We start from the raw sequence: 23,959 nt of genomic DNA, 5'->3' as shown, positions 1-23,959 counted from the left end.
ATGTGCATGGGGTATATAAAGGTCCATATAGTGAACTTGGGGTTGAGTTATTCACTTTAAGGTCATCACAAAGGACAAGGGGGCACTCTTTACACCTAGAGGAAAAAATATTTAATCTCCAAATACGGAAAGGTTTCTTCACCGTAAGAGCTGTGAAAATGTGGAATAGACTCCCTCCAGAGGTGGTTCTAGCCAGCTCAGTAGATTGCTTTAAAAAAGGCCTGGATTCTAAATAAACATAATATAACTGGGTACTCCCATTTATAAGTAAAGTTGATCCAGGGAATATCTGATTGCTTCTCGTGGGATCAGGAAGGATTTGTTTCCCCTGCTGGAGCAAATTGGATCATGCTTTGCTGGGGTTTTTCACCTTCCTCTTGATCAACTGTGGGTATAGGATTGTGTATATGGGAATGTATGATTTTTTTTTTTTTTTTTTTTTTTTAATGACTAAACTAGATGCACTTGTGCCTTTTTTCAGCCTGACTAACTATGTAACATTGACTAACATGCAGGGGAGTTTAGAGGCAGGGACAAAAAAAAAAAGCCAGATGCTCCTAGAATCAGCTGCAAAAACACCCACCCACCCTTAATGTTTTAACCCATTTATGCATGATGTAGAGCTTGGGATTAAAAGTATAATTTCTGTGTTTGCAGATGACACCAAACTATGTAATGGAATAATGTTATTACAGGATGACTCCAACTTACAAGCAGACTTTATTGCACTGTTTAATTGGGTGTTCTGGTAGACCATAGACTTAATATTAGCACGCAGTGCAAAGTTGCAGTTCCCAAAGCAAGCAGATGAATATCTTGTATTAGGAGGTATAGATTGCAGAGAGAGGGACATCATTTTACCCCTGTTCAAAGCATTAGTAAGACTTCATCTAGAATATGCAGTTCAGTTTCAGGCACCAGTTCACAAAAAGGATATTGGGCAACTTGAGAGATTGCAGAGAAGGGCAACCAAACTAATAAAAGGCATTGAGAGGCTCAGCTGTTAGGAAAGATTTATGTATAGAATTTTATTTTTTGTGCTGTTTTTAAGGTACCGGACTACTGCCATGACTTCTGTCTAAGTATTCGTCAACCAATGTCTGCACCTTTTAAAGTGACCAAAGACACATGCACAAACTCATTGGCAGCATATTGCAATACTCTCATATCCTTGGAAAACTCTATGCAGAATCTTCTGAGAGACGCAAAGGACAAATTTCGTAGCTGGGTGTCATGTGCAGGATTTGAAAATGTTGAACTAGCTTACAAAAAGGTTTGTAAAATATACCTTGTTCTTTTGTAGATGCTGCACCTTTTACTGGAAAACCACTTTTATCCAACTTAGATGGCAAAAACAGCCAGATACTTCAATGCAACCTACCACTAACAGTTTATTTAAAGGGAAACTTTACCCACAACAACTTGATAAAAAATGTTCTTCAGCAAGGAACATACATTCCATATTAATAATTATGCTTTCAGCATTGCTCCTGTTTTTTTCTTGCTGGATGTTGCCATTTTGCTAAAGCCGAGAGCCCCTAGAGCAGCAGTAAATCATCAGGCTGTCAGCAGATCGGCCTCTATAGTTTTGGCACAGTGCCGAAAAATAGAGAGCTAAACTGTTTTTCGAATTCATGCAGTAAACTAAACAAAAAACAGAAAAAAAAAAAACAGTATTATACTAATGTGCTTTTACTAAACCAGAACTATGGCTATACAGTGGGGATCGAAAGTTTGGCACCCCAGGTAAAAATTTGTATTAATGTGCATAAAGAAGCCAAGGAAAGATGGAAAAATCTCCAAAAGGCATCAAATTACAGATTAGACATTCTTATAATATGCCAACAAAAGTTAGATTTATTTTCCATCATTGACACTTTCAAAATGACAGAAAACTAAAAAATGGCGTCTGCAAAAGTTTGGGCACCCTGCAGAATTTATAGCATGCACTGCCCCCTTTGCAAGGCTGAGACCTGCCAGTGTCATGGATTGTTCTCAATCATCGTCTGGGAAGACCAGGTGATGTCAATCTCAAAGGTTTTAAATGCCCAGACTCATCTGACCTTGCCCCAACAATCAGCACCATGGGATCTTCTAAGGAGTTGTCTAGAAAACTGAAACTGAAAATAGTTGACGCTCGCAAAGCTGGAGAAGGCTATAAGAAGATAGCAAACTGTTTTCAGATGTCAATATCCTCTGTTCGGAAAGTAATTAAGAAATGGCAGTCATCAGGAGCAGTGGAAGTTAAAGCAAGATCTGGAAGACCAAGAAAAATATCAGACAGAACAGCTCGCAGGATTGTGAGAAAAACAATTCAAAACCCACATTTGACTGCATGATCCCTCCAGAAAGATCTGGCAGACACTGGAGTTGTGTGACACTATTCCACTATAAAGAGATACTTGTACAAATATGGTCTTCATGGAAGAGTCATCAGAAGAAAACCCTCTTCTATGTCCTCACCACAAAAATCAGCGTTTGAACTTGGCAAATGAACATATAGACAAGCCTGGTGCATTTTGGAAACAGCCAGTGGCACAGGGAACATCTCACGAGTAGAAGGAAAAATGGATTCAATAACATTTCAGCAAATTTTGGATGGTAACTTGATGCCATCTGTGAAAAAGCTGAAGTTAATTAAAGAGAGGATGGCTTCTACAAATGGATAATGATCCTAAACACACCTACCTCGAAATCCACGGGGGACTACATCAAGAGGCGTAAATTGAAGGTTTTGCCATGGCCTTCACAATCTCCTGACCTCAACATTATTGAAAATCTATGGATAGACCTTAAAAGAGCAGTGCGTGACAGACGGCCCAGAGATCTCAAAGAACTGGAAGACTTTTGTAAGGAAGAATGGGCAAAGATACCTCAAACAAGAATTGAAAGACTCTTGGCTGGCTACAAAAAGTGTTTACAAGCCATGATACTTGCCAAAGGGGGCAGTACAAGATATTAACTCTGCAGGGTGCCCAAACTTTTGCAGACGCCATTTTTTTGTTTTATGTTATTTTGAAAGTGTAAATGATGGAAATAAAATCTAACTTTTGTTGACATATTATAAGAATGTCTAATCTGTAATATTGATGCCTTTTGGAGATTTGTCCATCTTTCCTTGGTTTCCTTATGCATATTAATACAAATTTTTTACCTGGGGTGCCCAAACTTTCGATCCCCACTGTACAAACTACCTACGGTTACAGAAAAACCATACAAGACCTATAGAATCCTGCAAATATGCTACATACAAACATGCCCATTATCTACCCATTCCTAATTAGTAAATAAACACAACACACACTTGAAAATAGTCCTTGAAAATAAGGAAAAAAACATAAAATGCCCTATGATGTAAATCCATCGCAAATTACGATGAATGATGTCTGCTGACTGCCAAAAAAAAGTATGCCAGCCACCATCCCCAAGAATTGAATGATAGCTGAATGACAATGAATATTTACTTACCACTGTAGCTGGAGGCTCAGACACAGCTGCTATAAAGCTTCAGTTCAGTATTTGACCTGAGCTCCTCCAAACAATGGGTATGACTGGGGATATATATTTTTGCTGGCAAATGGCTTACTGTAAATACATTGTAAATACACTAATGCTGTCTTATTCCTATTGCTTTATAAGAAACTTGCCTTGTGCAAGAAAACTAAACATTCTCTTTCATTCATTGATGGACACAGAGCTCCATAAATAATAACTACTGGGTTATATTGCCTCCTCCAGGAGTAGGACTAGGCAGAACAAAAAACACCTGGCTATGCCCATGGGCCTTCCTCAGCGGGTATATAAGCCCCCTCTCTGCTCTAGGTATTCAGTTTTATTCTGTCTAGTCAGGAGTAAGGACCTATTTTTTTTTTTTCTTCCATGCATCTTTTTTTTTTTTTTTGCTCTTAGGAGATCTACAATCAACTGCCGGGCTGGAAAATCTGGATCCAGTGGTTCCCCCCCCCCCAGCCCAGGCAGTGAATGCATGCAGCCTCACAGACAGAGGCTGGCTCGCGAGTTAAATGTCTCGCAGGGTTGCATACGACTGGGCGTTGGTCCAAGTCGCAGCGTTCCCTTGACCGACCGCTCCCCTACTTCGGTGGCGAGAACTTCTGTCTGGAGCGTGACCCACACCATGGAAGGGTAAGTACAGTCCCCCCTGTCCGATTTGGGCGGTTTGGGGTGGACGCGGGTACCCTCCTGGGACTGGGCCTACCTTCAAGATCCCTCCTCCCATCCTAAAGTCCCTTGGTTGAGTGGAGTACAGTACTTTTTTGTGGGGTCCCCTTGCAGAGGCGCAGCAGTGTGGAAAGCACATAGTGTTCCTGGTAGCATGCTTCGGCAGCCAGCGGCCATGTTTGTGTAGCCCGATGGCGTCACGGCGGCCATTTTCCTTTAGTCCGGCGAGACGCTGAAGACAGCCGGAACCTCGTGGAGAGGCCGGAGCTCCTCCTCTTCCTCCTCCTGTCTCCTTTTCCTGTTGCAGGATATATGCAGTATGAAATTGCGGCACTGCTTCGGTTGGTAGGGTAAGTCCTTGGGGGTCCCTGTCTATCTCTCCCTTTGCTGATAGGTACCCTGAGCATTGGGGGGATCATTTAGTGGTGCCAAAAGATCTTTTTTACTGCAAGGTGTTTTTTCCCTATGGAGCCTCAGGGTCATCTCTCCCCCACTGACCCCCTCCTAGAGGTGGCAGGTCCCTCAGAACCCCAGCTTCCTATGGTTGCGCTGACAGCAGTCCTACAGTCCTTAGTATCACGGGTGGAAGTGACGGGTGGGCAAAGGCCAAGGGGAAAGAATCCCCCACCTTCCCCTGCTTAGTCGGTCTCATCTGATTCTGAGCCTCATGCCGCCATGGATGCGGCTCATCCAGGGGGGCTTGATACCCCACCCCCAGTTCCGTTTGATAGTTAGGATGATTCCTCCATGGTCGCAGCAGCGAATGAAAAAATGCTGGTAGACACACCTATTACTGCAGTGCGTGAGACTTTTAAAATGGATGATGTGGCAACCTCCAAAAGGTGTTTCCATATGTGCCTTTTTTTTTTTTACAGGTTTACCTATAAGGAATGGGAACAACCACATTTACCCTTTGTGGTCCCCAAACGTTTTGAAGTACGTTACCCCTTTGAGGAATCACTTTTAAAAAAGTGCACTAGTGGTGGACCCTCCTGTTTCCAGGTTGAATAAAGCAAACATTATCCGAGTAGCGGAATCCCCTTCCTTTTAAAGATCCAGCTGACAGGAAAGCGGAGGCTGTGGCATGCAGCATGCTTACTATGGCTGGTTTTGCATTGCGGCCAGTCTTGGCCTCAGCCCTGGTGTCTTAGACCCTAATGGAATCGGCCAAGCTTTTGCACTAGGGCCTGTGGAATGAGCAGGTTCCCGCAGCTTATGTTGATTTACACAAAAAAAAAAAACAATACAGTGGAGTCCTACAAGGTTTGAACAACTCAGGAATGGATATAGCTCAACCCCTATATAATCATATAAATACTTGTGCTATATGAATGTTATTAATGTATGACTGGCTAACCTATAGAGTCTTTTTATAGTGTATTTAGTACATTTATGAGCCCATTTGTTTGGAGGAGGTTTGGGCTGGGCTTCTGTTTTTAACATGTCAAGTGATTTTAGTTTTTTTGCAATAAAGGTTAATTGTTTATTATGTGAATGGGGGCATCATCACATTAATTTTTGTTATCTTTTCACTCTCGCTTGTCCCCTCTTTTTTGAATGTATTGGGATCTCCAATAAATGTTTGGGCCCTTTTTTTGCACAAGTATTTATATGATTATGTAGGGGTTGAGCTATATCAATTTGAGTTGAGTGTTTATTTTTGGTCTATATAGTGGAGCTGCCCCCCTCCCCCAATCTGCCTACAGGGTTGAGTCGTTCAAGCCTCCTAGGACTCCACTGTTTTGTTTTTTGTGTATTCTATATAGGGAAATTATTCCCAAGGAGTCCTCCTGAAGTAATTTAATAACTATATACAGTAGGAATACAGGATTGAGGGACTAGTTCAAACTTCTTTTTTGTTTAAGATGGATCCGAATTTTTGGGAGAACACACACGGTTAGCAACAGCAACACCATACAGGATAGGGAGCAATTACCCTCCCTATATAAATTAAGAGATCTTTATGAGAGAAAATCTAGAGCATGGTGGAACATAGAATTTCTAAAGAAATGTTTGGATGTAAAAATATATCCAAAAGGCTTAAGGGTACAAATATTTCCCAAAATTAGAGATGTTGACCTGGATTTTAGAAAAAGATGGGAAGACGATCCACAGAAATTGACATGTAACATTGTGGTCCTTCTCATGGATTACTATGAAAAACAAATGGTACAAATCAAACAAGATCTACAGAAGGCCCTTGAGTCCTTAACTCCTCATTGACCGAAACCTCAGGTTATTTCCAAGGAGAAGGAAATTTGTCAAACAATAGAAAAATTGAACAGGGACGTCTCAAATACAAAGATTAAGATATTGGAAAGGGACCGCTTGGCCTATGCTACGAGCCAGGCGTATAAATGGAAAACTTCAGAAAATAAGGGACAATTCAGACAGAACTGGAAAGGATATTTGACTTGAGGAAAGTAGCGAATCAGAGACAGAGTCCAATAGTTAATTTAGAGGAGTGTTCCAAGGGGTAGGGAAAGAGGGAGGGGGTCATCATAAACACAAGGGCACGTTTAAAAGGAGAAAAATGTGTTGGAGGATGACCCCTACTCTTTACACCGCCCCCCCCCCCCCCCATTGTGGACACTATAAGTAAACAATCTGACATTAAACATAGGATACCAAACGTCAAAAAACAGGGGGCAACACCTGGAATGCGAAGGAGGGGGCCAAGATGCAAATTTGGGTCCAGTAACAAGTATAAAGGTGCTCAACACGGTGGGGACACATACCCAACAGGGAATTCTGACTCCCCTCCTGAAAAAAAATACGGTCTGGACAGCTTCATGTACAGCAAGGAGAGGAGAAACTCAAAATATTTAATCTGTCAATTGGAGTTATTGGAGTCACAGTTGTCCCTCCTAAGTACGGGTCTGTCCTTTTTGTTCTACCCATGTGGGATATGACTTTGATGTAAGTTAATATTACATGCAATGCACAATGAAAAATCTGTTGAACATTGGGTCCTTTGGGCGATTGGAAAGCCCTTACTAGAAAAGAATATCGTGCCCATAAGGATCTCATTGACCTATGGGAAGAGGGTCACATTGACGAAGAGGAAGAGACAAATGCGAACCTCGCAAACTCTATGCTTGAACTCGCATTGGAGGCAGGTGAGGAGTGGGAAGATTTCCCAATACTGACGGTGAACAGATTTCTCTGAGAGAAATACAGCTGTATAAAAGATCACGCACATTTCCCCCCTTGTCGTTGGTACCGGCGGTGGTTAAGGCTGTGACTGGAGGGATTGACCCATTGAGGAAAAATTATATTGTTCACGACAATTTTGATAATAAAGAAAGGACGGCTTTGTGCGACCTAAGACTCCATTTTAATTATTATTATACAGGATTTATATAGCGCCAAACAGCGCTTAACAAAATGAAGGCAGACATTACAGTTACACTACAATTTGGAACAAGAGGAATCAGAGGGCCCTGCTCGTTAGAGCTTACAATCTAAAAGGGAGGGTCAATTCATACAAAAGGCAATAGCTGTGGGGGATGAGCTGATGGAGCAAGTGAAACAGCGTTATTCGGTAGTAGCCGGGTAGGCTTCTTTAAAGAGAAGGGTTTTCAGGGATCGTCTAAAGATGGATAGATTAGGGGACAGTCGGACAGATTGGGGTAGAGAGTTCCAAAGAATGGGAGAAGCTCTGGAGAAATCCTGGAGGCGAGCATGGGAAGAGGTGACAAGGGAGCTAGAGAGCAGGAGGTCTTGGGAGGACCGAAGAGAGCGGCTAGGTTGATATTTTGAGATCAGGTTAGTGATGTAGCTGGGGGCAGAGTGGTGGATGGCTTTGTAAACTATTGTTAGCACTTTGAATTTTATTCGTTGGGTGAGTGGAAGCCAATGAAGGGATTGGCAGAGAGGGTTGGAGGACACTGAACGGTTGGTAAGGTGGATAAGTCTTGCAGCAGCATTCATTATGGATTGAAGGGGGGATAATCTATGCAAGGGTAATCCAATGAGGAGGGAGTTGCAATAGTCGAGGCGAGAGATAACCAGGGCATGAATTAAAAGCTTGGTGGTGTCATTGGTTAAAAAGGGCCGTATTCTAGCGATGTTGCGAAGGTTAAGGCGGCATGATTTGGACAGGGATTGGATGTGAGCCTGAAAGGACAGTGCAGAGTCCAGGGTTACCCCTAGCACACTAATTAAATAATCAAGACTGCCAACAAGGAACATAGTGGTGATGGATAGAGATAAGTATATAAGTATGTGTAGGAAAATACTCAACAACTCGGACTGGTATACACCCATTCCCTCCGTAAATATGGAAAGAGAACAGAGGACATTTTTTGGTATGATTGATGATGGCATTATCGATAAGGAGACAGATGAATTTTTAAAGGTTGAGTCCCCTAGGACACCTGTATTTTACTCACCCCCGAAAGTTCACAAATCCTTATTGGACCCTCCTGGACGACCCAAAATTTCAGGCAACGGTTCACTGACCGTCAGTGAATACATTGATAGAGTCCTACAACCCTTTCTAACCAATCAGTTTTCGTATGTAAGTGACACTCTACATGTACTAACTATTTTGGATGATCTCACACTACCAGAGGATACCATTTTACTTACTCTTGATATTGAGGCATTATAAGCCTCCATACCTCATGGGAAAGGTATTCGGGCTATTTATTTAAAAGGGTACTAAGCAGTAGAGCCACTAATCAGAATAAACGCAATGACCTCCTAATCAAACTATTAAAGTTCTTACTCATATTCAATTCCAATTTAAAGACCAATACTATCACCAGGCAAAGGGCACTGCTATGCACAATAAGTGTGCCCCAGCTTATGCCTATATATATTTGGGTGAATGGGAGAATTGGTTGTTTTCAGGCGGGGCGTCATCGTTGTGCCTGTCCAGGATATTAGCCAGGTACATAGTACATAGACGACGTCCTGGTTTTTTGGACAGGAACCCCCTGAAAAAATTGGGGTATTGATGGATGAGTTGGCAAAAAATCCTTACAACCTCAATTCACCAGTGAAATACACTGTGAGAGGGTGACATTCCTGGATCTGACGGTTGAGATCACTGACCAACTTATCATAAAAAACACACTATATAGGAATTCTATGGTGACAGATAGTCTATTGCACGCGGACAGCTTCCATCCCCGACCTTTGGTCCGGGGTATCCCCACGGGACAGTATCTCGGGGCCCGAAGAAATTGTTCGGACCCTGCTGATTTTCAGCTTGAGGCAAGGGAGCTACGAAATAGGTTTTGCAAGAGAGTATACAAAGATAGATGGCTCAATGGGGCCTATAAATGGGCCACTGAGACTGATAGGAAGGAGCTGCTATTCATATCTTGAAAGAAGTCACAGGGGGGTGACAAGTAGGTCTGCCTATGTTTTCAACACACGGAACTAGCAAACAAAGTTAGAGAGACATGCGAGAGACATTGGTCCTTGCTGACTAGTGATCCAACAATAAGTAAATTTGTTCCCAGTTCTCCAAAAATTGTATATAGAAATGCTAATTCATTAAGGGATCTGCTGATACATAGTGGAAAACCCCTGTAAGACCGAGGAATGTGGAAATGCAGAGATGTGGAATGTACAATTTTTGCTTGTTTATGGTGGAGGATGATAGAATGGTGTTGAAGATGGGAAGGACCCTCAGGTGCAATCGAGTGACAGACTACTCCCATGGTGTCACCTATGTCATCTCATGCACCTGTGGGTCTTTCTACGTTGGGGCGACGATCCGGACGAATCGCAAATGTTTGCAGGATCATATTTATTAGATTGAAACATCCCACCTAAAGGCTCCAATTGCATGTCGTGTGTTTACAACACAATAGAGATTTGAAATTTCTGGGCTGTTGGGTGATTGAAGTGGTCCCAAGAAATAAAAAAGGTGACCTTGACCGTTCTACAACATGAAGCAAGGTGGATTTGGGAATTGGAGGAGACAAAACCACCTGGCCTCAATGATAGTCTAAGTTTCTCTTCTTTTTTGAAGATTCAAGGGGGAAAAAAAAAGGTGTTTTTTTTTTTTTTTTTTTATAATTTATGTAGAGGGAGAGAGATGAGAGAATATACAAGTATAATAGTAAGGAATACTGGAAATGACGTGTGCTCCCCTATTCACATATTTACAATACTCCACCGATACTATGGCTGCTTAAGGTAAATTAGGCTATGTCTGCTGACAGAGCTGAGCATTCTGAATAGAGCTGCAAGTTTACAATGTTTTGAGAGAAAGGGGGAAAAAAATGCAGCTCTGATGACATCTAGTGGAAAGCCCTGGAATTACGGCTCCTTGGATGTATGCCTTATGTCTGTGCCTAATGTCTGACTTAGAGAGGGAGGTTCAGATGACGTCACAGCACTGCTCACGTCTGTGTGAGCGGCGCCTTGTCGATGGCTTTGGTTTCGGCCATTTTGTTGGGTATATCCAAAATATAAACAGGAAGTGAATCTAAGATTGATGCAGTAGCCTCTGAAGCAGCCGGGACACCTGGCAAAACCAGTCAGGCTTCGTTCACAGCCCAGCCACCTGCTCCTATGGCCACGTTTGACTCTTGGAAGCTGAAATATGATGGATTTTCCCAGGGATGAAGATGTGAGGACATCTGACTACGCGTACCTGGCTAAGTACTGAGTGCTATACGAGTCCTTTATTAACCACTTTACCACTGGAGGATTTTGCTGTCTTACGTCCAGGCCACTTTTTGCGATTCGGCGTTGTGCGATTTTTAACTGACAATTGCGCAGTCGTGCGACGCCGTACCCAAACGAAATTTACTTCCTTTTTTTCCCACAAACAGAGCTTTCTTTTGGTGGTATTTGATCACCTGTGCGGTTTTTACGTTTTGCGCTATAAACAAAAAAACAGCGTTTATTTTGAAAAAATAACAATATTTTTAACATTTTTTTTATATGAAATTCCCCTCAAAAAAATTTAAAAATCTATATTTTTTTAAAATTTTTGGCCAATTTGTTTTCTGCTACCTATGTTTGGTAAAAAAAATCACAATAAGCGTATTTTGATTGGTTTGCACAAAAGTTATTGTGTTTACTAACTAAGGGAAATATTTCTGTCATTTTTGGTGTTTTTTTTTTTAATGCGACATTGCGGCGGACAGATCGGACTGACATTTTTGAGACAGTTTTCTCTCACGACTCGCATGCAGGCTCTGGGTCTGGTGGTATCCCCCTTTAAGACAGAACCACTGAAGGATACTAAAGTTTGTGGCAAGGTACTGGGTTTCTCTGGCAGACTCCGCAAGAGTCCTAGGGGCACGGTAAGGTTAGTATCATCCTCTGCTCAAGCTTCTTCCACGGTTCCTGCGAGAGTCAAGGGTGAGGGTCTTCCAATCATTCTGGTGGCGCTAAACGTCCCTTGGGGGCTACCTCTCAAAGAGGACCAGTTGTCCCAAGGGCTGATCTGCCATAGAGGTTTGTCTGGATCAGTGATCCCTACTATGGTGAAGGCGAGGAAGTCCACTTCCAGCAAAATATACCATCGTATATGGAAAGCGTACATTCCTTGGTGTGAGTTGATTAGTGCTCATCCTTGATCATTTTCTGTGGCTCAGATCCTAGCCTTTCTTCAACGGGGTGTTGAGCAGAAGTTGGCCTTGAGTACCATCAAGAGCCAGGTGTCTGTCTTAGGAATCTTCTTTCAGCGACCCCAAGCCACGCACTCTTTAGTTCGTACCTTCATTCAGGGGGTTCGACATATGGCTCCATCTGTACGGTCTCTTTTGTCATGGGATTTAAATGTAATGCTCTCGGTTTTCCAGAAGCCTCCATTTGAGAATATTCGGGAGATACCCTTGCTTACGTTGTCCCAGAAGGTGGCTTTCTTCATGGCCATTACCTCAGCCCACAGGGTATCGGAGTTGGGATAGGGGTTCTTCGTCCCTGTCCGTCATTCTTGCCCAAAGTTGTCTCTGACTTCCATTTGAATGAGGACATTGGGTTACCTTCCTTGTGTCCCAAGCTAGCTCATCCCAAGGAATTTGCTCTGCATACCTTGGATGTGGTTCATGTGATTCGGGTGTATCTGGCAGCTACGGAGTCCTTTCGGAGGTCACACTCACTCTTTGTGGTTACACATGGACCAAGGAAAGGGGTGGCAGCTGCTTCGGGCTACCATCTCCAGATGGATCAGACAGACGTGGTACCTCAGGCCTATTCTATTAAAGGTCAGGTTCCTCCCTTTCCCTGTCACGGTGCATTCTACTCGGGCGCTGAGTACTTCTTGGGCCTTCAGTCATCAAGCGTCAATATCTCAAGTTTGCAAGGCGGGCACTTGGTCGTTAGTGCATACTTTCACTAAGTTCTACAAAGTAGATACTTTGGCATCTGCGGATGCTTCTTCTGGCTGAAAGGTTTTTCAGGCTGCAGTTTAAGAAGGGCTATTCCCTCTTAAGGAGTATTTTTCTTTAATTTTTTTTTTTTTTTTCTGATGGGACTCCTGTGACCCGGTTAAGGCTTCTGTGTCCTGGTTAGGGCTCTTGTGTTTAGCCTTGGGTTTTTTCCCACCCCTCATTTTCCTTTTGCCACTGCTTTTGGGTGTCCCTGTAGTTATGATTTATGAAGCGCTGTGTCCGTCGATAAACAAAAGGGAAAATGGGATTTTTGTACCTACCGTAAAATCCACTTCTCTGAGTTTGGCAGACACAGCACCCACCCCTCTAAGGACTTTTGATTCGTCTAATGCTGCTTGCTACTAAACTCAATACCTAGAGCAGAGAGGGGGGTTATTTACCAGCTGAGGACAGCCCATGGGCATAGCCAGGTGTTTTTTTTGTTCTGCCTAGACCTACTCCTGGAGGAGGCAATATAACCCAGTAGTTATGATTTATGGAGCACTGTGTCTGTGTCTATCGAACTCCGAGAAAGGGATTTTGCGGTAAGTACAAAAATCGAATTTTTGTGTGTGTAAATGTATACACACACACACACCATTGATGCTAGTATATGGTGTAGAAAATTGTCAATGTTTGGGGTTATAAGGCTCTCAAGTGATAGCCCTTGTAGCCCAGTAAAGTAAAATTCTCTGCTTTGCCTATTGTATTTGGAAAGCCGCTGGCAGCAGCTGTCAGAATACCTAAACAGTGGTTGAATCTGATTGGATGCAGCTGCTGTTTGGGTGACAATTTTCTGTCTGGCTCTTTTAATTTTTTTATTGAAGGATGTCGGGCAAGATAGGGCTAACAGGACCACCCACTAAGTAATATTCTTAGTGAACCAACCACTAAGGAATTATATTAGGGGCAGGATTACAGGTTGGACATAATTCCATAGCTCACACAAGGAGTCTCTCAAGGTTCCCAGACCTTGCCTAGTTTAAGGATTAGGGTCTATGCTGCTCACTGCTAAACTGAATTTTGTTAGTACAAACAGAGGCAACTGTCTCTGTTTGTACTAATAATCTTAGGTCTAGCAGTAAGCATCAGAAGTATGACATCAAATGACCGTATTCAGAGTAACTTATTAAAACTCGTGTTTCTACTGTGGTGTGTTTTTTCTTAGACTTGGTATAAAATCAAAGATCTAAGTATTTTGAGATCTGAAATGCTGATGGTTTGTGTATATTACATGTTGTAATCTCAGGTGGAAAGTAATGACTATCCAATCAGGTTATGGAAAGTGTCCATTGAACTTAATGCAACGCCATACGTGGCCTTACAATATATTCTGAGAGAACAGCATACATGGGATCTAAGTTTACAGCAGTCCAAAATCTTAGATACTCTGGATGAAGATACAGAAATCTACCACTACTCTACAGAGAGCATGCCTCCAATACCATGCAAGGAATATGTCATTTTAAGGTAATTTCCTTTTTATGCAATTTATGTAGTAACTTCTGTACATTCAAGCACAATACATAAGCAGTAGCTGGTAAATATTAGGGTGTCTAAACCCTTACAAAGAACTTACAAATATAACAAAATGACAGTGGACAATGCCATAAATCCTATGCAATCTGCAGTGTTATCTCAAGCATTGTTTTCAGCCCTGCCCATGTCACCTCCGTGAACTACAGAACACTACCCCCTCCACCCCCTATGCAGTGGCATACCTAGTGTATTTGATACCGAGGGTATATCATTTTCCTACATATGTCAAAAGCAATAATTATTATTAGATTCAACAAATACTAATAGTAGAAATGAAATGGAGATCAGTACAGGCCACAGGATGAATATTCATGGACCCTGGGTCATAGGCTCGTACCTTCAGGTGATTAGACACTGGCAAAACTGTTGCGAACATAGTGGGCATCCCCACTATGACCCTACTCCATTCTGAGTCCTGAGTTTTTTGCTAATGTCCTACAGTGATAGAACTCTTCTCTCTTATGTATACATTTCTCTTGGCTAACTAATTTATTATTTTAGTATGAATCTTCATTCAACGCCTCACTGCTCTGTACTGTCACAATAGAAGCAGTGCATCCAGATCAGTGCAACCTTAGTCTAATCATAGGGAGAGCCTGTAAGTTGCTTTGGGAACTGGGTCCTGCGTAGGCACTCAATGCTGCTGTATGGTCCATTCCTATGGAATCAAGTCTCTGAAGTCCCCTGTAGTGGTATGCCCATCATAATACATGAAGTCTGGGCCCTATATAGGGAGCAACAACATGGTCATGGTAAGACAGGGTCATCCTGCTTATTGAGCAGTTACTGTAATCCCTATTCTTGAATACTTTGTGGTTATACGTTACATTTCTCAGGAAACCAGTTATGTGCTTGAAATGTATTCACCTAATGGTGTAAACTTTTCAAACTTGGTGCTAAAATTCAACCAGTCAGCTTAGTCTCAGGTGGATGACGTGGTGTGACATCACACCACAGGCCACCTACTTTAACACCACTTCCACCTGGAACCCTAATATGGTACTCAGGCGCTTCCTCCTACCCTTTTGACAGGAGAATTCGCTATAGGATGGTCTGCACCTGGGTTCTGTGCTATTCTTCCAGAACAGGCTTATCCTATTTCTGCATCGTGCTCTGTGAGTACCCCACACCCCACAGGGGAATGCCCTCACCTGTAGCAATGGCAGAAACCAGGAAAAAGGGAGCCATGGCAAAAGCTCAGGAAAACACTTGCTCTTCTGACGGCACAACACTCCTAAATTGACAGTGCTTTCCTTGCACCCGAGTAGGGCCCAAGTCTTACACTGGTCTCTGCATCCAATTCTAGCTCTATTTCAGGCAGAACAGATTGTTTCCAGCTATATCACAATTTCTCAGACAGCTAACAGCTTTAATACAGCCATCACTGTCCAGGCTTCAAAAATGCCAAGCCCCTTTACCGGCTCCACTGTCTCTACCCGAGTCCTGAGTCCCAGACATAGAAATTAATGAAGAGGACCATGAGGCAGTGCTAAAGGAAGCCAGAGATGATGAGGGCTTCACACATTATGCTTGCAAATCTTGGTATGCTCACTGCTGCTGTGCTCCAAAGCCTAGGCAATGTAGCGCTTGATTCTCCTCCATCTCACCATGCCCCTTTGGGTACAAAGAGACCTAATTAATCTATAAACAAATAGTAGGGGCAATTTATGATTTGGTCAATCTAGAAAAGGTTTTTATTCCTTTAAAGAGCATTGCTAAAATTCTAGTCAGTGGAAAAAGAGTTCACTAAGAAATGGTCTGTTCCAGAGATAGACCCAGCCAGCTTTGTCTTCAATAGACCTCTCACTGTTCCATTTGAGAGTGTTCCTTCTTTCAAAGATTCTGCTGATAAAAGTTTGAGGCGCTCTTAAAGGCTTTCTTTACTGCATTGCTCTTTTTGTGTCAATACTTTTGAACAGGGTACGACACAAATATCAAGAATTGCTATAATCCCCATTCACAGTATCCTGCGACTTTAAGCATGGTCAGCTGAAACTGCCAGAAAGACGCTTCACATGTATGGCATTTGAAGCAGGAGGTCTGCTTGTTGAGGCACTTGACACATTTTTAAAAATGTCACAGGAGGAAAATTCCTTCTCACACAGAAGTTCCAAAACCTCCCTCCTCAGGAGGTTCTACCACCTCAATGCTCTACCCAGGCTTCCACTTGCAAGCCCAAGTTCAGCCCTTCCTTTTGTGGCAAGACTTGGCCCACAAATCCAACCAAGTCTTCCCCAAAGCACTCTTCCCAATAAAGTAGCCCCCTCAAAAATAAGAGTGGGGGGAGGTCTGTTACAGCTTGCCTTTCTCTGGGTCACAGATGTCCCAGACCTGTAGGTTCAATCGGTGGTTTTAAAGGGGTAGAAAAAAGAGTTCTACTCTACCCCCCTCACCTTTCCTTTTAAATCACCCAAAATCTTTCCAAGGACAGTCAGAATTGCAGATTGCCCTGAACGATCCCTTGTACCAACACCTATAAAGGACAGGTTCAAAGGCCTCTACCTAAACCTTTTCACGTTACCAAAACTTAACATGGGTATTCGTCCTATACTAGACCTAAAATTCATAAACAAATACAATTTGGCATGGAATCTGCAAGGCCAATGATCGCCTCTCTGAGAAAGGGGAATACTTTGCATTCCTAGACATCCAATATGCCTCTCTTCATGTTCCCATTTATTCACCTCCTCAGCATTTTCTTTGCTTTTGCAGTAGAGGGTAATGATTTTCATTTTGCTGCACTTCTCTTTGGTCTAGCCTCTGCTCCCAGAGCATTCATAAAGGTACCCGAACCTCTTATAGCCCTTCTCAGAACTCAGGATATCCAGGTCACAGGTTGTCTATACAACCTGCTCCTGAAGGACTCAGCTTTTAGCTGGCTGAAAACGTCCACAATGTAATTCAGATGCTCCAGGCTTTTTTGGCTGGATGCTCAGGTTCCAAAAATCTGCTTCCCAATCCTCTCTTCACCTGGAATTTCTAGATATAGACCATATGACAGAACCGACCCACAGTATGCTTGTGTGCTTCCATCAGTATACCGCTTCCTCCTTCAAGAGAAGAAATTGCTGTCCCTCATATCTCATGCTTGGGTCTTGAGCTCAAATTATTATTAATAATTAGATTAGAAAACTCGCTGAAGATATTTCAAATTTGTTTTGAAAGTAATACAGTTTACAAATGTGTATTTCTCTATCGCTCATTGACAGACGTAGTCCTCGGTGATTCAACACCCTCGGGTTATGCTGCCCTCTACAGGAGTAGGACTAGACAGGAAAGAAAACGTTCTGGCCACACCCTAGGGGCAGTCCCAGAGGGTATATCCTCTCACTTCCTGCTCTAGCAAATCAGTTTTTTTCTGTCTAGTCAGGAGTAAGGACCTAGATACCTTGCTGGGATCTTCGGTCCTGGCAGGATTTTTTTCTTTGAAAAGATTTTTTAGACAGCTTTTTTTCCTCAAGTGTTCCTGTGAGATCTTCAAGCAAGAAAGCCATAGCTCCGCGCTGGGTCGGCCGCTACATAGTCCCACTGGACGGGGACTGACCCTGCGAGTTAAACGTCTCGCTGAAACGCCAAAGACCATGAGTCACGGCGTCCGTATTGGTCGACAGCCCTCCTACCTCGGTGGAGAGGGGTACTGTCAGTAGTTGGTGCCCGCCTGGTTCCGGTATGGTGAGTAGTATGTTCCCCCTTTCCCCCTGACGGGTCTGGTGGTAAACGCGGGCCCCTCTCTGTAATGGTAAGGATGGGTTCCCTCTATCCTATAACATGTCACAGATCCCCCTAATTGAGTGTGATTTTTGTGTACAAGAAGCCAGGAGGCTTGGTTTGGGAGCTGACAATCTAATTGTAAAAATGTGAAAATGATTGTAGTCAGTGGCAGTACTAGAACTTTACTGTGATAGTATAAGGTATCCTACCTGTCAGAAGCCACAGGGCGATGTCTATACATGTATACTGCATTCCAGATCATTCCTCCAGCTAAGCAGATGCCTCCCGACGGCCACGGACCGCATACGGCCCGCCAGGGTCCGATACCGCCGACCACCATGAGGGTGAAGGGTTGTGAGGCCGAGATCCTTCTGCAGACATGCCGCCGCCATTGTCTGGTAGATCGCACAAGGCCGCCATTTTGGTGTAGCCTCGTGTCTCCAGCATGGGGGCGGCCATGTTTGAGGTGACTCAAACACCTCATGGAGCAAGGGGGAGGCGCCGGCAGGCGTGTTAAGGGGCGGAGCCGCCTTTTACCCAGGAAATAGGGCCAAAGACTTCCTGTTTGTAACAAGACAAGCACTGAGCAAGCTGATGAAGACTTCTGTGCATCAGGGTTGAGCCTTGGGGTCTCTCTCTCTCTCTCTCTCTGTGGGGTCCAAAAAGGCAGGTAACACTGAGGGGCGCTGTTGCGACTGGGGGACACAAAAAAAACAAAAAAAAAAGTTTTTTACTTTGTCATTTTTTGTCGCTGGCAAGTGTCTTGTATAATCATTGACCCTGCCGCATAGGTATCCCCACCTGATCCCCTCAAGGTGGCCGCAGGACCCTCCAGTACCCCACTTGTTTTTAATGCATTATCGACAGTTTTGGAGTCTTTGGTATCCCGGGTGGAGGTGGCCTGTCAGGGACGGGGGTCAAGAAGCGACCCCCGCCTACCCCTATTGTTTATCAGATACTTCAGGGGCTGTTGTCTCAGGTAATATCTCCTCAGCAGTGAGGAGCACGTTTCTGCCTCCGCCATAGCACAAGAGTGGTGGATGCACTAGTTGTGTCCGTCCGGGAAACCTTTAGTCTTGAGGTTACACCGGCAGAGGTAGCTGAGACTGAGATTCCTTTTTGGTACTTGTTAGCCTACCAAAAGGGCGAAGGATTTTCCTTTACCCAAATGGGGTCGTTTTGAAACGAACCCCTGTTATTTCCAAACGCATGGCTAGTTGCTATCCGTTTGAGGAATTCCTCTTTATAGGATAGACGGTACCACCTGCTGTCTTGCCACAGACTGTTAGGATAAAAGGACCTCGTAACTAACGAGGACCTTCCTTTTCTGCTCATAAAGAGTTGTTCGTTCCGCGAGGGCGGGCGATAAGGCGAAACCCTCCATAGCCCCTTTAGAGGGGTTTCAAAGGGCGCTGGTCGGCTAAACAAAAAGTCCGGCTCAGCCAAGCCTGAAGATACAGCCTGATGCGCCCCTACCCATCTCTGGGGTGGGGGGGATGTCTTCACCGGTTTCTGGAGGACACAGGATCGAGTTTCGATCACTTCCACTGGTGCGATTCTTCCCTTCTAACATTGAACGGTTTCAGGGGTTCTATTCAAACCTATTCACAATGCCCAGGAAAGAGGGCAAGGTGTGTCCAAATCTGGACTTGGGAAGAAATAGAGTCCATCCGTACAGTGGTGGCCTCCCTGCATCAGGGGGATTTCCTGGCGTCCATAGACATTTAGGAGGCCTATCTTTATATCCCCATCATCGCAGGACATCAGCGTTTTTTCGCTTTCCCAAAGATCATCCCTGGTTCCCACCAGGAGACTGAACTATCTGGGCCTAAGGTTGGATACATCCTGGGCAAGAGAGTTTCTCCTTGCGGAGAATTTCCAGAAGGTTCAGTCAACGATTCGGATGTTGCTGTCCGTCAATTGGCTGGGACTGATGGTGGCCTTCTTAGAGGCAGTACCGTATACCCAGTCTCATACCCGAATTCTCCTGAAGGAGATTCTTTTTTTAATGGAATCAGAATTCCGATTCCCTGGACAATCGGATCCGGTTGAGCGAGCGGACCAGGAAGTCTCTGATGCTCAACCAGGGGAAGTAATTTCTTCCGATAGTATCCAGATTACCAATAAGGGTATCGGAACTGAGAGCGATCAGATTTTGTCTGATTTACTGGATCGAGCAGCTCTAGAGCAGCCCGATTCGGATCCAATCGCATATGGCCTCTTCATCCAGAGGTTTTTCACTAGCTGTCCCTTCATTGGGACATCCCGGATGTGGATCTGTTGGCACCTTGGCTTAACAGGAAGGTGCGGAGGTTTGTAGCTCGCGCCGCGATCCTCTAGCGGACGCAGCAGAAACGCTGGTCGCCCCGTGGGGGCAGTATCAGCTACGGCATGCCTTCCATCCTCTCAAGTTGCTGTGGGAACTTCTTCGCAGGATAGAGGTGGAGGGAATTCCAGTTATTCTGGAAATTCTGGACTGACCTCGTCGAGCCTGGTACGCCGACTTGGTGAGGCTAGTCGCGGACGCTCCTTGGAGACTTCCTCTCAGGGAGGATTTGCGGTCTCAGGGACTGATCTTCCATCTTGCTTTACAGTCGCTGGCTTAATGGCCTGGCCATTGAGACCCAGGTACTGAAGGACAAGGGAGTGTCAGCTTCAGTTATTCCTACCTTCAGTTAAAGCAAGGAAAGCGACTTCCAGCACATGGAAGTCTTATATTGCATGGTGTGAATCTATTGGATTTCCCCCACATACCTATTCGGTGACCCGAATTTTGGTCTGTCTGCAACAAGGGGTTGAGCAGAAACTATCCTTGAGCACGATCAAGGGTCAGGTTTTCGGCGTTAGCAATCTTCTTTCAAGAAACCTTTGGCTACTCATTCCTTGGTGCGGAATTTCATCCAGGGGGTGCGACATCTGGCTCCGCCAGTGCGCGCACCCTTACCGCCTGGGATCTTAATTTAGTGTGGTCGGTTCTTCAGAAACTTCTCTTTGAAGATATTAGGGAGATTCCCTTGCTTACATTATCCCAGAAGGTGGCCTTCTTGGTGGCCATTACTTCTGCACGCAGGGTATCAGAACTGGCCGCATTATCTTGTCGTTCCCCATATCTGGTGGTTCATAGGGATAAGGTGGTTCTTCTTCCGAATCCATCCTTCCTTCCTAAAGTGGTTTTCAGAGTTTTTCATCTGAATAAAAGTATTGTGTTACCTTCCCCGTGTCCTAAGACTAGCCATCCTTGGGAGTTTGCATTACACTCCTTGGATGGGGTTCAGAAGGATACACTTGACTACTACGAACTTGTTTTCGTAAGACGGACTCACTTTTTGTGATCACGGATAGCCTGTGTCTGCCGCGACCATATCTACATGGATCAGTCAGACGGTGGTACAGGCTTATTCTATTAAGGGTCGGAATCCTCCGTTCCCTGTTAGGGCGCACTTCACTCGAGCGTACTTCCTGGGCCTATCGCCATCAGGCGTCAGTGGTCCAGGTATGCAAGGCGGCCACCTGGTCGTCGGTACATACCTTTACAAAATTTTATAAGATTGATGTGATGGCATCGGTGGATGCTTCATTTGGCCGCAAGGTTTTGCAGGCCGCAATTTGAGGAGACCGGTGGTCTACCTCGGGGGTTTTTTTCTGTTGAAAAATTTCTGTTGAGTCTCATCATTGAGGATGAGCATTGTAAACTTCTAGTTGGCACCGGTTGGGCCTTCTAGATTAGATTTGATTTCCATTTTCCCACCCCTCATTTGTGGTACTGCTTTGGGACGTCCCGAGGGTGTTTAATCACCGAGGACTACGTCTGTCAATGAGCGATAGAGAAAAATGGATTTTTGTAAAATCTTACCGTAAAATCCTTTTCTCTTAGCTCATTGACAGACGTAGTACCCGCCCCTCTGTTTTTGAGTTGGGTTGGGTTAAATTCTCTAAACACTGCTTTGTGACATAACTGATTTGCTAGAGCAGGAAGTGAGAGGATATACCCTCTGGGACTGCCCCTAGGGTGTGGCCAAAACGTTTTCTTTCCTGTCTAGTCCTACTCCTGTAGAGGGCAGCATAACCCGAGGATGTTGAATCACCGAGGACTACGTCTGTCAATGAGCTAAGAGAAAAGGATTTTACGGTAAGATTTTACAAAAATCCATTTTTATCCCAAGTACTAAGCTGTCTGGTTACACTTCAAATTTAGGTCCCAAAATACAGGTTTTAACCACTTGCCGACCGCCGCACAACTATTTACTGCGGCAGTCAGCCGCTCCTGGGCAAACCGACGTAGTACCCAGTGCCCAGGAGCCTGTAGGGGGCGAGCGCGCACCGCCAGAGGCGCGCTTCCGCCCCCACTCGTTCACGGACATCCCCGCGTGTGTGACTGTGTACCTTTTTGTTTATAGCGCAAAAAATAAAAATCGCACAGGTGATAAAATACCACCAAAAGAAAGCTATGTTTGTGGGGGAAAAAAGGACGTCAATTTAATTTGGGTACAGCGTCGCACGACCGCGCAATTGTCCGTTAAAGTCACGCAGTGCGAATCTCAAAATAGGGCCAGGTCTTTGGGCAGCCAAATCCTCCGGGGCTTAAGTGGTTAAACAGCATGATTCTTACACATGGAACAGTAGGAAGTAACAAAGAAAATGGGGAACAAAATTTCTGATTTTGCCCATAGTGACCAATTATACAGGAGAAGGCTGTTTTATAAAGAGTAAAATAGCAGTGTATGTTTTACTATTTGGTGAACCTTTGTGGTTTTATGGATATTTTTTCCATTCATTAAAGTACATTTGATGGCTTTGCTCACCAGGGTAATTTGCTGTTTTTAGCCGCATCTTATTGATGTGCATCACACTTATTAAGAGGCATATGTGGGCTGTGAGAACAGCTTGCATGTATGTATCTGCCCTATGACCATGGCAAACATTTTTCCACTACAGGCTCCCAGAATTGTTAGATGCAAAAAGTAAAGTATATACCACAATATACTACTTCCTTCTAAATAGGTCCCTTAGTAGCATTTAGGTTACTTTGGTTATAAAAGAACAAATATTTTTCAAACTGCCGTATAACCTATACTAACCTATGTTATAGGCCCCCCAACCAGAGGGAGGAGGGGGAGGTGGACCTCATTTTACAGATAGGATTGGCAGCAAGGATGGGAAATGTCATTATAATGGGGGACTTTAATTATCCATATATAGACTGGGCAGAAGGAACCGCGCATTCAGCCAAGGCTCGGCAGTTCCTAAATGTTTTGCAGGACAATTTCATGGGTCAGATGGTGAACGCACCGACAAGAAACAATGCGGTACTTGACCTACTGATTACCAACAATTCAGACCTGCTTACGGATATAGAAATACGGGGTAACTTAGGAAACAGTGACCATAGGTCAATAAGTTTCAGTATTATAGTAATAGGAAACACAAGGATAATATTAGGGCACTGAATTTCAAAAGAGCCAATTTCCCAAAACTGCGCTCTCTGCTAGAAAATATCACATGGGATAGAACCCTGGGAACAAAGAACACGGAGGAAACATGGGAGTGCTTCAAGAGCATACTAAACAAAGGGATTGGCCAGTGCATTCCAAAGGGAAATAAATTTAAAAGACCAAAACTAAGCCCTGGGTGGCAAAACTCCAACATAAAAAATGCATATTAATAATAAAGTAAAGGCCTTCAAAAAATACAAGGCTGAGGGGTCATTGGCAGCATTCAAGCATTACAAAGAGTATAATAAGAAATGTAAAGGCGAAATCAGGGCGGCTAAAATAGAACACGAGAAACAAAAGAACCCCAAAAAATTCTTTAAGTATATAAACAGCAAGAAAGCGAGGCCAGAACACATTGGCCCCATAAAAGACGACGAAGGAAATTTGGCCACAGAGGACAGGGAAAAGGTGAAAGTGTTAAATAATTTCTTCTCTTCAGTCTTTACAAAGGAATCAGGGGGCTACACTAATCCAGCTTGTAGTGCTAAACTAAATAATACACCTCAGGAAGTACCCCCATGGCTAACAGAAGATAGACTTAGAACTAAACTAGAGAAAACTTAACATAAATAAATCACCGGGACCGGATGGCTTGCACCCGAGGGTTCTGAAAGAGCTCAGCCAGGTGATTGCCAGGCCCTTATTCTTGATCTTTAATGATAGTCTGATTAGTCTGATAGTCTGCCAGCTGAT

General features: G+C 43.9%; 1 protein-coding gene across 3 annotated transcripts in view; it reads left to right on the top strand.

The window, feature by feature from the left end:
• LOC309552100 (rho GTPase-activating protein 7-like) overlaps positions 1–23,959 on the top strand; it is a 211,255-nt gene that overhangs the window by 159,865 nt on the left and 27,431 nt on the right. For all 3 annotated transcript variants that reach the window (XM_082252880.1, XM_082252881.1, XM_082252879.1), the window contains 2 exons: positions 1,052–1,273; positions 13,774–13,994. In XM_082252880.1, coding sequence (XP_082109006.1) covers positions 1,052–1,273; positions 13,774–13,994 — 443 coding nt within the window. The remainder of the gene's footprint in view (positions 1–1,051; positions 1,274–13,773; positions 13,995–23,959) is intronic.

Source organism: Pelophylax lessonae (genome assembly GCF_965119305.1).
Source record: "Pelophylax lessonae genome assembly, chromosome: 4".
NCBI lineage: Eukaryota > Metazoa > Chordata > Amphibia > Anura > Ranidae > Pelophylax > Pelophylax lessonae.
The sequence above is the reverse complement of the archived record's forward strand: the minus strand, read 5'-3'. Positions and strand labels throughout refer to the sequence as shown.